Below are 14,624 nucleotides of genomic sequence, written 5' to 3'. Positions count from 1 at the left end.
CCCTTCGCCTGACCCCTCTTACGTTTTGACTTTTGAACAGGACCATACTGAATAGCGACGGCAGCAGGACCTTTCCCCACATTGGAAGAAACTTCATTCTCACTCTTCTTGCGTTGATTGAAGTAAGACTTCAACCCTGCAGTAGTAATGGTGGGAGCTTTCTCGGCTGCAGAACAAAAGAAATCAAATCAAAACAAGGAAGAATGCCTTATAAAAAGAAGGAAAGAAACACGGCAAGACAAGTTACCTATGTGATCATACACAGCCTGTCTATCAGTATCCCATTTCAACATCTCAGCAACCGACAACAACCCCTTCAGACCCAATGACTTAAATAAGAAATACATCATAATATCATCATCCTGAAGCCTATCATCTATGTCTAATGCTTGGTAAGGCTCGGGACACCAAGACAAGGGAAACTTTTTTACCAAATGCTCATTAAGATAGAAAGGAAACTCCTCGGGTATACTTCTAACTTTAACAAACATCGACTTAAAATCTTTAAATGAAGATTTATAAAGACCAAAGATAGCTCGACGCGGATAACTGCTAAGGTTTACCCACAAACCACGTCCCACCCCCTTAGCCTGAAACAGCGAGAAGAAAAGCCCCAAAGAAGGCGAGTAACCTAGTAACTCCATCAATATCTTAAAAGCCCGTACAAAACCCCAAGAATTAGGGTTCAACTGAGTTGGAGCGCAGTTCAACCAACACAAAACCCCACATTCAAACTCGGTAAAAGGCAGTTTGACCCCCAACTCAGTAAACAAATAGCTATACATATAAAAGAAAGACCAATCCTTCAACTGATCACAGACTCGGTCCTCTTTACCACAGGGCAATAACTCTATCTTAATGTTACTACCTTTCCTAACCCACACATTTGACCCCAATAACTTGACCGACTCGTCATCATCAAACTGAGACGCATATTCCCTCACCCTGGCATCAACCCACCCACACGAATCACCCACATCACAAATCTCCATTTCAGACAAAGAAAGAATAAAGCAAAAACAAGTAGAAGAAAATACAAATTTAACACTGACCTTTGCTAGTCATTATCAGACAGAAAATAAAACCAAACTCCTTTTCTCCAGAAAACACCAGCAAATATGAATTACAAAATGCAAAGGTAATAAAAAGTAACCCTGGTAGCCTAAACGGTTACATAACCTTTTGCATTCAATCCTCGTCGTCAAAAAAGAAAGGCATTTAATGACCACGAAATCCAACGGATAGGGGTGCCTGAAAAAGCGGAGCACGTTTCACGTAAATCATGTCAACTGGCACGAAAGACGAAGCAATCATTTAACACACACAAAAACGTTTCAAAATCCACACAGAACCAAGCCGAGCTTGGGGGTTGTAAGGAATGTACATGACAACAACTCAGCGATCAAGGCTTGCGACATCATTTTCGAAAGCTCGCCTTAGTCCTGTCCAAACTAAGACAAGCTTGGGGGCTATGATATATTACCTCAAACCTCGACTGCCCGAGAAACTCGGCACGTGAGCAACTAAGATCGGCCTCACGCCAGCTGCCCGATAAGCTCGGCACGCAGGCAGATAAGCTCGGCTTCACGCATTTGAACATAAGGAATGTGCTCAACAAACCTAAAACAAAAATATCATAACCAACCTACAAACCAGGACTTAACCACAATAAACGGTAAAATAACTCCTATAAAGCCGAGCTAATATCATCGGCCAAAAGACAAGTTTTCACTCTCAGTCTTCTATTCTCTACTTTGACTAATTCACTTAAGATCCTTATTGACTTGAGCGTCGGAGTATCTTTTGCAGGTATTTCTGCCACGGTGTTCTATCTAGGCCGACGTGTAGCTCCCCCTCTCAGACAACCGCCTGCTCGGAGTAGCTAAAGCTCGGCCACCCCAATGTCAGGAGGAAACAATTTATTTTGAGTTGATTTTGATATGTTCTTACTTGACAGTAAAGCAGCATATAAAAATTTGTTAATGGGTCTAAGTATTACTAGGTTATTTATGGTCATATTGAGTATATATGTTTGATTTATTGAAAAAAGTAAATTACTAAAACTAATTAATAACTATTTTAGAGTTAATATATTTAATACTAGATTAAGAAAAAATAAACAATACATAATATGTTACATTTTTATTAATCAAATTATTATAATTCAAATTAATCTTAACAAAAAAAATTTAACATTATACTTTTAATTTTATCACGTATATGGCACAAGTTTTTAATTTAAAAGTGGGATTTATACAATTTATGAATTATAAATTTAAAATTTATTCCTGATTAAATCTCCATATTCTCATTTCAAAATGAGATTTTAAAATAAGTGTGTTTTTCTTTTGGATCGAAATTGGCATTAGCCACATCCACACGTTAATTTATAATTAATAAATTTATTTTTAAATTTGTAATAATTAGTTAACCGACACATTTATTCGGTGAGGGAATATTCATCTTTTAATAAAATAAATATATTTGGTGATAATTTCTCTTTATTACTATTAGCGATAATTTATTATTTTTGATATTAAATAGTGGAACAATTTCCGTATCTGGATGATAATTCGGGAGAAATAAACATAGTCATTAACTCCTTCTATAAAAAATTAGGAGCAAGGCATCAAGTGGGGGAGGGGCTTGTCGAAAGAAGGGTTGGAACTTGGAACTTGGAACTTGGGGTGGAGGTCTTATCTACGAGCCCGTTCCTTCCCTTTCCTCGCGGGATGCGGAAAAACGTGAACGCTTCCTCTTTCACATTTTGATTTCATTTGATTTTTCAAAGACACTGCATCTAGCCGAACCCCATTTTACTCACTATTATTTAGGGTGTGTTTGGTAAACTATTATTTAGACTGTGTTTGGTAAATCTATTAAAAATACAAGAATTATGTTCAATCTTTTTAAATGTTATAATTTTTTGTTTGGTTAATTTTTTTTTATACAAATATGATTCTGACTTTGATTTACTGGTTATCATAAATAATAAATTGTAATTTTTGCATCAATTAATAAATTGAAAAATTAATTGAATTTTTTTTATTAATTTTGTCATTTACTCTCATTTTCAATAAGAGATATTAAAAAATAATCATCAAAATTCTTAAAAATTTTTTTATGACTATGATTTATAAATAAATATTTTTTAATATTATTGTTAGTATTCTTTATTAAGTATTGATTTTTTATCAATTTTTTAAATAGTATGGATATTTTTGTTTAGAGTTTTTTATGCTTATTAGTGTATATTATTGTATTTTTTAATAGAATTTTTAATATTCATTGTTTATATAAATTTTTTATTATTTTTATTAATACATTTTTTTTATAAAATCTTATTTTTTAATTTGGTTTTTTATATTTTTTACTATGTGTTCTTAAATTAATATATATTTTATTTATTATTGTTAATTTTATAATATAAATTTTATTAGAAAGATATAATTAAATATAAAAAGAATAATAAAAAAGAGTATTACAAAATTATATCTAAAAGAGTATTAAATTTTAACGCATAAATTTAAATTATTTTAAAAAAAACTTATAGCAAAAAAAATGTTAAAATAATATAATTTTAAATGATACAAATTTATGTTTTTTTAATAAATTTTGTCTAAATATAATTTTAAATAATAGAATTTAAACAATATTTATTTTATTATAATATATTTTGATATAAAATTATCAAACATAAATCACATAACACCAACTTACTTTTTATCAAAATTAAATTTTATATAAATTCTCATTTACAAACTTTCATCCAAAAACATATTTAATAATTACAGCACATTTTTTCTTAATTAACTAATTCCTTAGTTGCTTACAGTTATCCTCTACTAGCAGTGAGTAAATATCCTCATATTGCGCCCAATCCCATGAGTATAACAAGTCATATGTAGCGACACCTTCGCGTGGACGCAATCACTTGTAGGAGTACCTTGCCAATTCCCAAATTTTCGCTCTTTTTTCGGTAGAAAATAAATCTTAATTAAATAATTAATTAATTCACTAATAGGATAACGATGCTTCTCAAAGGGTGCATAGGCAGCTCCAGCCTTTCAGGGCAGGCCAGGCTCGAATCTAGTCAGCATATTAAACCTAGCGATCAGACGGTTACCAATCCATATATCTTATAATCTCATCCCACCACGTGTCTGGCCACATTCCCCTCTCTAGGGTATATTCCCGTCTCTCAATTTATCGCCTACGCTACAATCAAATTCTCGCGTCTTTTCTTCTAAGCAAACGTTTATTTCCGCTGCTCCGTTTTTATGGGGGCACCTATATATTAAGGTCCCCGAGGCCCATCCTTTTCTCCAAGCTTATTGTTCCTTATCTCTCTAGACCTTTCCGAACGCTCTGTATCTCTACAATTTTAACATTATTGTTGTTATTATTGTTATCGTTATCCATGGCGTTCAAAAAAACCCTAGCTCAGCGTCTATTCAATTTTACCAAACTCTCATCGCAAACGCTTACCAATTGCCGGATTTCATCTGCCTCCGTTCACGCGAGGGTCGCTTCCGCCGCCTCCGCTGGAGATCGTGACATCGCTCCGGACCCAGGAGATAATGGCGTCTTCCGGAGGTTCCTTCATAAGCGACCCGGGTTCGAGCCGGAGCTTCGATCGCCGTCTGCCCACGGAAACATTATGGAGAGGTTGAGGGCAATGGACATTGCTAGAAACCGCATTCGATTGGAGGGGCTGAGGCCGCCGGAGATGGAGGAGAAGGAGGACGAGGAGGTGGAGGAGTTGGGAGTGACGGCGGAGGATGCTCGGAAGTTGCTGAAGGCGGCGCAGGTAGAGATGGTGAAATCGAAACTTAAGGAGATCCGAAAGAGCTGCATAACGTTACACGAGTTCATTCGGATCTGCTCCGAAAATTGCTCCGATCAGGATCAAGCGGTTACGATTGCAAGGCTGCTCGATGATTCTGCGGCTGTGATTATTTTGGGAGATGTCGTTTTCGTCAGGCCAGAACAGGTTAATATATTTCCCATGCCTCTCTCTTTTTCATCTTTTTCTTTTTAGATTAAATTTTTTCCAGTCTTCCATAAATTGATTTTTTTATTTTTAATTAATTGATCAATTTGTTTTTGGTTTTGTTTGTGTTGTGCTGGGTTAAGTTTTTAATTTCTGGGTTATGACAGAAGGGTGATGGTGGAGATTCCAGATAGGTTTTTGATTTTTAAAATCAATCATGTTATAGCTGCTCATTTACCAATTTATTTGGTTAGAGACTACCGAAAACTGATAATGTCTTTTGTGATTATTTCTTTTGTTTTTTTCCACAGGAAATTGAAACTTTGTTGTTTCCCAAGATCTAAAAAGTCCCGTTTGAGGTGGTATATTAGGGCTTTAAAGGACTGCATAAAGCCCTCCCAGCTTTCCCACTCACTATTATATTCATCAATCTAATCTAATTCAACTATTTTGGGGATTTACTAATTGGAAAATTTGGGCTTTCTATTTCAATATCTTTATTTAGATTGAAAAAAGATTGGGTCTATTGGGAGATGGGTTCATGCTAACCCTAAATTAATTTTAGATTAGGATTACAATCCTTTTCATATAAAACCAATACGGATGGAAAGTTGGGGTTTTCTATTCTAGGTACTAGCAAACTATTTGCTCCCTCTTGAAGTGTTAGAGGGTGAAAAATAGAATTCATAGGTTTTGCTAAATTGTGTTCTACGTTCTGTGTGGGTTTAATTACAAAAATTAATTCACTATAAGCTTGTGTGATTCATAAAGGGAAAACCAAATGTGTAGCTAAGCTTGAGGCAGGCTTCACCCAAATTGTGTAAAATTTGTTGTGATACAGGTAGCAAAAGCCATTCAAGATCTACTCCCTCTGCGAGGAGGAGCCAAGGTGCATGACTCTGTTAGGAGAGAATTCGAAGAAATGGAGAAACAGAAGTCAGCCATCGACGGCAGAGCCCACACCCTTGTTCGGCGCGAGCTCTGGGGCGGGCTGAGTTTCCTAGTCGTTCAGACGCTGACATGCATGAGACTCACCTTTTGGGAGCTAACATGGGATGTGATGGAGCCAATATGCTTCTATCTGACATCTGTGTACTTCATGGCTGGCTATACATTCTTCCTTAGGACCTCAATAGAACCTTCCTTTGAAGGCTTCTACCAATCCCGCTTCAGCACCAAGCAGAAGCGCCTCATGAAGCTTAACAATTTTGACATTGAAAGGTTTAATGAGCTCAAAGCTGCATGCTCTCCTCCCTCCAGTTCCATACCTCCAAAGATTGATTCCTCCATCGCTCACCCATTTGACAAGACTCTCCAACAGCATTGATTGGAAGAAAGATAAAGGTAATTTGAGGCCTTGGAAAGAAACTAAAACATGAAAGGCCTTGAGTATTTTTATTGCTATTCACTGACTGAAACTATAGCAAATAAGTAGAAAAAACTTGTGGGTTCAACGCCCTCTCAGCTGATTCCAGGACATGAAATTATCATCCTCCGAAAAAGACATGGGCAAAAAGATAATCAAGAATATTTGCGTTTTCCGGTGAGTTAGAATTAGTGTGCGGCCTTATGTACAACCGATGCAGAGTGTTGTTTCCAAACTTTTTAATTGCTAAATTAAATGGCAAGGATTTAGTTACAGTAAAAGACCAGCCTATGAGCTCGTATCCAATAGGTACACTGTAGAGGCATTTCAGAGTTACCAATGATAATAGAAATCACATTATAAACAAAAATATAAGTCACATATCAAGATCTTCTAGGAAGATGAAAATGTAAGAAACTAAAGTCTTTATTTTTAAATTAAGATAGTGAAATATACATCTGATGGAAATTAAGCCTTTGACAAAAACTATGATGGAATCAAATTTGTGTTTCAAATGAAGAGTCGGTCCTAATTCGATATTTTATTTCTTTCTTTAAAGGTTTTAACTAAATCATTATTCTAAATAAAAACATAATTATTACAGCAAAGCGTGATAAATATGTATTTCGGATACCACATTAAAGGAAAGAAGTTTCTTTGCGATTTGGTAAGGTGTTTATATTATTGAGAGACGACCGTTAAAGAACAAATTGAACCAAAGGAACAAACAAAAAAGAGAAGTTGCTTTTCAGAAACAAACAAACTTGCTATGCTGAGAACTGATTCCCTGCACGCAGAACCATAGGAAAAAAGTCTATGATCACGATGCAAGAAAATGATTTTAGTTTTGATACTGAGTTATTGCTGAATAAATACTGTTTTTAGTTGGATATTAAAAATTTGAAACTTTAAAAGATAAATGCACAGATTATTGTTTTATTATACAAGAAAAAGGGAATTGATAAAAAATGATATTATTTATTCTCTATTTTTTCAATCAAGACGTCAAAGAAAAACGCAATTAAATTTTCCTTTGGCTAACAAAAATAAAAAGGAAGAAGAATTGTATTTTACTATTTTTTTGGGGGAGGTGGTGGCGGTTTTCTCCTTAATTATGTCCGTATGATTGTATCTCTTTCACTTTTTAAAAAAAGGGAAAAACAACCATTTGTACCCATGAACTTTACGAACGCCGACAAAAGTACCCATTAAAGAAGGAAACTAATGTTGTATCCATCAAAGATGGATTCCGTATGACAAAAGTACCCAAATCCGAAATTTATGTTGACTTTTTAATAAAATTCCAGAATTACTCCCACCATTATCTTCAACCCCTCCCCTCTTCTTTCCCAAATCTCAAACACCTCCATTGCCTAAAAACCCTAATCTCAATACCTAAAAATTCCAAATTATCATTTTCCCAACCTTAATCTCAATACCCCTTTCAGCAAATTTTAATTCTCTATTTATTCTTTTCATCAATTTTACCACAAATCTCATGTCCAGCACCAAGCATAGTACCTCTTCCATGGCTGGTGAGCCTAACCACTGCAACTGTAGCTTGTGTTGCTGCCACAGCAGCATCAGCTGCAGTAGCAGCAGCAACAGCAATGGCATGCTTGTTCTGCTCCTTCTCTGTCTCATTATAGAAAGATTGTAACCAAACTGCTTCAGCTGGAAAAATGTTTGGTGGAATGGTTGTTGGATTGTGACACAGAATTCTAGAATTAGTTGAATTTCTCTGAGCAGCAGAAGTAGTAGAAGAAGATGAAGAGAATTTCATGCTTCTGGGGTCTCTATAGTTTGAATTTTTTTTTTTTTGTGTTGTTGTTCTTTGTCTCTTCTTATCCCAAACAAGTGGTAAAATTGATGAAAAAATAAAGAGAGGGTTGAAATTTGCTAAAAGGGGTATTGAGATTAGAGTTAGGAAAATGATAATTTGGAATTTTTGGGTATTGAGATTAGGGTTTTTAGGCAATTGAGGTGTTTGAGATTTGGAAAAAGAGAGAGAGAGATTGAAGATAATGGTGGGGTAATTTTGAAATTTTATTAAAAAGTCAACATAAATTTTGGATTTGGGTACTTTTGTCGTACGAAATCCATCTTTGATGGATACAACGTTAGTTTTCTTCTTTAATTGGTACTTTTGTCAGCGTTCGTAAAGTTTATGGGTACAAATGGTTGTTTTTTCTTAAAAAAATATTTATAACTTCTATATTTCAAGTTTGTGTGCATTTGAACCTTAAATGATTAAATTACTCCCCTCCTCTCCCTTCCTCTTTTCTCTTTCTTCTCTTCTCACTTACTTCTAGTAGCAAGAGGATAATTTTGTATATGCACAATACTAAAATATTAAGGAGTTCATTTATACAATTTTAATTATAAAGAATAAAATGCAAAATCGTAAACTTAGAGGATAAAAAAAAAAATACAATTTTCCCAATAGATACCAATTAGAGAAAAAGGCGAAGAACATGTTAAATCGAACTTTAATTTCATTCTAACTTGATTTTATAACAAAAAATAATTGGCATACGTTCGCCCTTGTGTCAATTCATATCTTATATGAATCTTATTCATATCCAATTGAACGGTGGAATGTGAATGTGAATGTAAATGCAACATGAGTGAATACATTGTCTAACAAAGTAAATACAGCTAGCATATGTTATATGAGTCATTCATTACTTAAGGCAATTTGTGTTGTCCTTGTTTATATCTTATATATAGATTGTTGGATAACAGGTGTTTTCATTATCTGAAGGTTTACGTCAACTGGAAAGTCATAACTGGCGAAGGTTGCATTATTATTTAATTGGAGCATCAGTGGACAATGAACACGGAACTGTTATTGGATATTTGGATACACTTCGCAGCCGGCAACCCATCCACTTTAAAATCCACCGTCCATTATTGGTTCAACAATCATTTGCATATATTGTATAAACTAAAGTTTTATTTTTTCCAAGAAAAAAAAACCGCTAAAGATTTTATAACATTTTTATGTAGTTAAATACCTTAGATACTGTGTCAAAAACAATGTTTAAAGTATATTTCCCCCTACTTATTTAGTTAATTGGGTTAGAATCTGTTTGGTTTAATGTTTGAAATATATAAAACACGTTTGATCTTCTTGAACGTGATAATTTTTTATATGATTCTGTATTTTAACTTTTGTTTACAAGAAATAACAAATTATAACTTTACATTTAATTGTTAAATTGGAGAAATATTTTTTTTTTTGCTAATCTTGTCCTTCAATCTCATCATAATTTTTATATTTTTTTTTCAGGACATAGATTTTACAAATAAATATTTTTTTATACTATCATATCATTTTTAGTACTCTTTTCTAAATTTTATTTTTTTTTTATCAATTTTTCATTTATTTTTTCTTTGTGTCATAGTAATGCATATTTTTTTAGAGCTTTTTTTTATGTTTTCTTATGCATATTGTTATATTTTTAATGAAATTTTTAATATTCATTATTCATATAAAATTTTTAATCATTTTTTTAGAGAACTTTATTTTTTTGTTTGGCTTTGTATAATTTTCAATATGTATTGTTGAATTAATACTACTTTATTTATTATTGTTATTTTTATAATATAAATTATTGATTATATTAAAAATATTAAATTAAATACAAGAAAAATACTAAAAAATATGATAAAAAATATTAAATTTCAACACATAAATTTAAATTCTTTTCAAAATATAATTATAGCCAAAAAGTGTTAAAAAGGTATGGTTTTGAATTATATAAATTCATGTCTTATTTAGTTATTTTTATTTAAACGTAATTTTGAATAATGTAATTCAAATAATATTTATTTTATTATAATTTATTTTGATATAAAATTATCAAATATAAATTACATTAATATCAACTTATTTTTTTTATCAAAATTAAATTTATAGAATTAATTTATACAAATTTTTATTTACAAATTTTAATTCAAATACACACTTAATTATTTTCTCTACGTTTCTCTTACTTTTAAATTTCTTTTATACGGGTATCTATTATCACTTTCAAGTAATATGAAAATCTTTTAAGGACAATTTATATGTATAATTTATTTTGGGTACTGTTAGGGAGCCAATGGCCTAAATCTTTGGTTTATGAATAAAATGAACATCACCCATACTATCCAGAATAATCATCCGGATACCAGGGATAATAAACATCTCATGTTATAAAAAACTAATTTTGGGATTCACCAAAGTTCGAACTCGTGACCTTTCAAATCTAGAACTCTAATACCATATCATGAAACCACTCATCCCAAAAGTGTAACTTGACAGGACAATATAACACTAATGATCATATCTCTAATACTTTTTAAACCTCTATTGTGCATATTGTACGTTTAGGCCATTGATTCCCTATACTTTCTCATTTATTTTTTATATAGACCGCTGCAACACAAAATTTTAGGTAATTAATCCGCTTTAACCCGTCACAAATTACACGCGAAGACATATATTATATAAGGAATTCAGTCAGATAAAGATTTTTAAAATATATTTTTTAATATATTTTTTAATAATTAAAATTTAATACATATTTTTTTGTGTCTAAATAAAAAAAGAAATAAAGCAAAAACTATCCTAAATCTAAGTGGATGATTCGTTGGAGATCAACACAAGGCTCAGATCAAATAACATAATTATAGTTATTCTTGGCACCATATTTAGCCATCCAATCCGCAACTCTATTTGCTTCTCGGGACACCCATTCAACATGAACAAGCCAATGACGAGATAAAAGCTCCTGAATCTTGTGAACCAAATCTGTTACTTTAGATGAATACCCACTTGTAAGCTCATGCATGATGGGTAGAATGTCAAGGCAATCCGTTTCATATATAATATCCCTCAAACCGCAATTCCAAGCTAAAACCAGCCCCCTCCAAGCAGCAAATAATTCACATCTAATTATAGACCAAGGGGGAATGCTTCCAGAGCAGCCCGAGATCCAATTTCCCTTAGAATCTCTAATAATACACCCAAATCCCGCTAAATTTGAATCCATATACAAGCTTGCATCACAATTAACTTTAAAACTATTGTCTACCGGTGGTTCCCAACACAGGCAATTTCGGAGAGACCTAAAGGTATTGCTTCGATTCTTGTAAACCTGTAAGTCCTTGGCGGTAATTCTGGCCAAGGCAACAACCTTGTGGTCTGTCCAAGGGTTGTCAGTATTGAATATGTCATTGCACCTATGTCTCCATACCCACCAAAACCCTGCACCAAAGGACGCCTCATTGTTAGCCAATGCCTTCCGAAACCACTCTTTAAGAGCAGTACCAGCCGTCGAGTCCAGGATACTAGGATCCAACATATACCAGATTGCCTTTGATCGTTCACAGTCTCTAAGGCAATGCTCCATAGTCTCCTGCGCCTTGTTACATCTCTTACACATATCTGAAGAAACTAAATGCCGCTTGAATTGAAAGGTCTCAGTTGGTAGAGCATCATGTAAGCCAAGCCACATAGTAAATTTGAACTTCTCTGGAATGTTTGTGTTCCACAACCAGTTCCAATTACTGTTGGCATTCCAATTTAATGTTTTCTTTAATAACCATCTGTAACCCTCCCTTGCACTATACTTTTTTGTTGCTGCAGGCCACCACTCCCACTGTGGCTCCAACTCAGTCGAACTGGGATATCTCAGACCACAAATAAACTGCTTAATCTCATGCGGAATAGGCGTGGTAAGACTATCAACCTCCCAAGACACCCCTTTCCACAAGTCAGCCACCATGAAATCTGATTCAAAAATATGTACATAAGGAACAAGGTTGCAAAGCTTACCAAAAGGAGTCCACTCATCATACCAAACTGATTTGTGGACATCTCCAATATTCCAATGAAGCCCTTCCTTGAGATGCTCATAGGCACTAACAATGTTCTTCCAGGTAGCCGATGAAGAATTTCTACTGTTTCCGTTCATACCAGATTGATTCCTGAGATATTTATGCTTCAGAACCTGCACCCATAACTTCTCACTATTATTTAGACAATCCCATACCAACTTTCCCAGAAGCGCCATGTTAGCACAGGAAGTATCCCTAATACCCAATCCTCCTGCCTTTTTAGGAGTTATGGCGACCTCCCACCTGACCAGAGGCAGCCCTTTTCCAGTCGCTTGGCCTTTCCACAAGAACTGTCTCATCAAGGAATCAATTTTATTACATGCATACTTCGGGAGAAGAAAAATTTGCATTTCATAAACTGGGATAGAGGCTATAACCGATTTAACAAGACAAAGCCTCCCTGCCTTATTCAGTAGGCGTCCTTTCCAACTGGAGAGCTTCCTCAAAATTTTTTCAATAACCTCCTGAGCCGTCTTCCTGGAAGCTCTGGCATGACCGATGTTAATTCCCAGATATTTACCCAAATCATTGCAGAACCGGATGTTAGAGATCCCTGAGAGAACCTCTTTTCTCCTCTCCGACACCCTCTTGGAACATTGGGCCTTTGACTTATGAAGATTTACCTTTAAACCTGACGCTCTAGAAAACAAGTCCAAACAATGCATGACCTCTATTACTTGAGCTTTTGATGCCTTACAGAAAAGTAAAAGATCATCTGCAAACATCAAATGAGAGAGTCGTGGTCCGTTCCTAGAAACCGCAACTGGGTTCCACAAACCTTGGAAACTCTATGAGAGATAAAGCAGGCAAGCATTTCTATATAGAGTACAAATAGATAAGGAGACATAGGATTTCCTTGCCTCAACCCTCTCTTTGGATGAAATTTTGGAGCCTGTTTCCATTCCACAAAACTACCAACGAAGAGGAAGTCACACAATTCAATATAAGATTAATGGTAGCCTTTGGAAACCCAAACCGGACCAAAGTAGCTTCCAAAAAACGCCAGTCTACCCTGTCATAAGATTTTTTCAAATCAATCTTGAATGCCATGGTCCCTTTTTGAGACTTGGTGTTCCTCATGAAGTGCACAATCTCCAGAGCAATGATAATATTCTCTGTGGTTCCTTTTCCTGGAATGAACCCTCCTTGCAAAGGACCAATGATCTCTGACAGGAAAGGTCTGAACCTGTTAACTAGAACCTTTGTAACAATTTTATAAATTACATTACATAAGCTAATAGGCCAAAACTCCCGTAAGGAAGAGAGAACTTCCACTTTAGGAATTAGAACAATGAGAGTATCGAAAATAGCCGCATTCATTGGCTCACCCTCAAAGGCTCGCTTGACTAGTCCACACACATCGTTGCTAAGAGAGTCCCAGAACTCTTTGTAGAAAATTGCTTGAAATCCATCTGGCCCTGGGGCTTTAAACGAACTCATGGTCATCACAGCTCTTTTAACCTCTTCAGACGTCACCGGTTCCACTAACTTTTGACAAGCCTCAGTACTAAGAGACGGGCAAGGAAAAGGCCCCATGGCGTCCAGGTCAATATCCTCCCTTGTAGAAAAGAGCTTTTGAAAGAAAGAATTTGCCGCCATTTCTAGAGTCGTAGTCTCCGTGGCCCAAGACCCATCCTCCAAAAATAACCCATGAATTTTGTTCCTCTTTCTCCTGATAACTGTCTGCAGATGAAAAAATTTTGTATTTCTGTCTCCACATCTCACCCATTGTTCTCTAGATTTTTGATACCACAACAACTCTTCTTGAAGAAGGACAGCATTCAGTTCCTGATGCAAAACTTGCTCTTTGATCCTAAGCTGTTGATCCTCCCGACTTTCCAGAGTAATCTGAACGTCATTCAAAAGCCTCTCCAACTCCCTTTTCTTAACAAAAATATTGCCAAAAACCTTTTTATTGAAGCTAGTTGCATCTTTTTGAACCTCCAACAAACATTTGACTACATCCGGAGCTCCTCTATTCCAAGCTGTATCAACAACATTCCTAAAAAGAGGATGAGTCATCCATGCAGCCTGAAATCTGAACGGACGATGGCCCTTGGTAGCCCTCTTTGCCATCTTGCACCTAGTGAATGATGGGCAATGATCAGAGTGAAGGCGCGCCAGCACCTCAGTATAAGCCTCCGAAAACATTAGTCACCAGTCCTGGTTGATGACTGCTCTATCAAGCTTCTTAGCCACCTGCACCCCACCTTTCACCTTCCTGTACCAAGTGAATCTTCTCCCAATAGCCCCCATATCAAACAGCCCACAATCCTCCAATGTTTCCGCAAATTGTTCTGCTCTGGCAAGTCTAAATTGCCCCCCTCTAACTTCACTCTGCAACAAAACATCATTAAAGTCCCCTAACACAATCCAAGG

The 14,624-nt window shown here is 35.0% G+C and overlaps 1 protein-coding gene across 1 annotated transcript; it reads left to right on the top strand.

The window, feature by feature from the left end:
- The first annotated feature begins 4,291 nt into the window (after nt 1-4,291).
- Nucleotides 4,292-6,397, top strand: LOC130981611 (calcium uniporter protein 2, mitochondrial). The gene is made up of 2 exons (XM_057905187.1): nt 4,292-4,993; nt 5,835-6,397. Exons 1-2 carry the CDS (start codon nt 4,421-4,423, stop codon nt 6,318-6,320), a joined length of 1,059 nt encoding a protein of 352 aa, XP_057761170.1. The 5' UTR covers nt 4,292-4,420; the 3' UTR covers nt 6,321-6,397.
- Nucleotides 6,398-14,624: the final 8,227 nt, after the last annotated feature.

Source organism: Arachis stenosperma, chromosome 5, assembly GCF_014773155.1.
Source record: "Arachis stenosperma cultivar V10309 chromosome 5, arast.V10309.gnm1.PFL2, whole genome shotgun sequence".
Classification (NCBI taxonomy): domain Eukaryota; kingdom Viridiplantae; phylum Streptophyta; class Magnoliopsida; order Fabales; family Fabaceae; genus Arachis; species Arachis stenosperma.
This window is presented reverse-complemented; position numbering and strand designations above follow the sequence as displayed.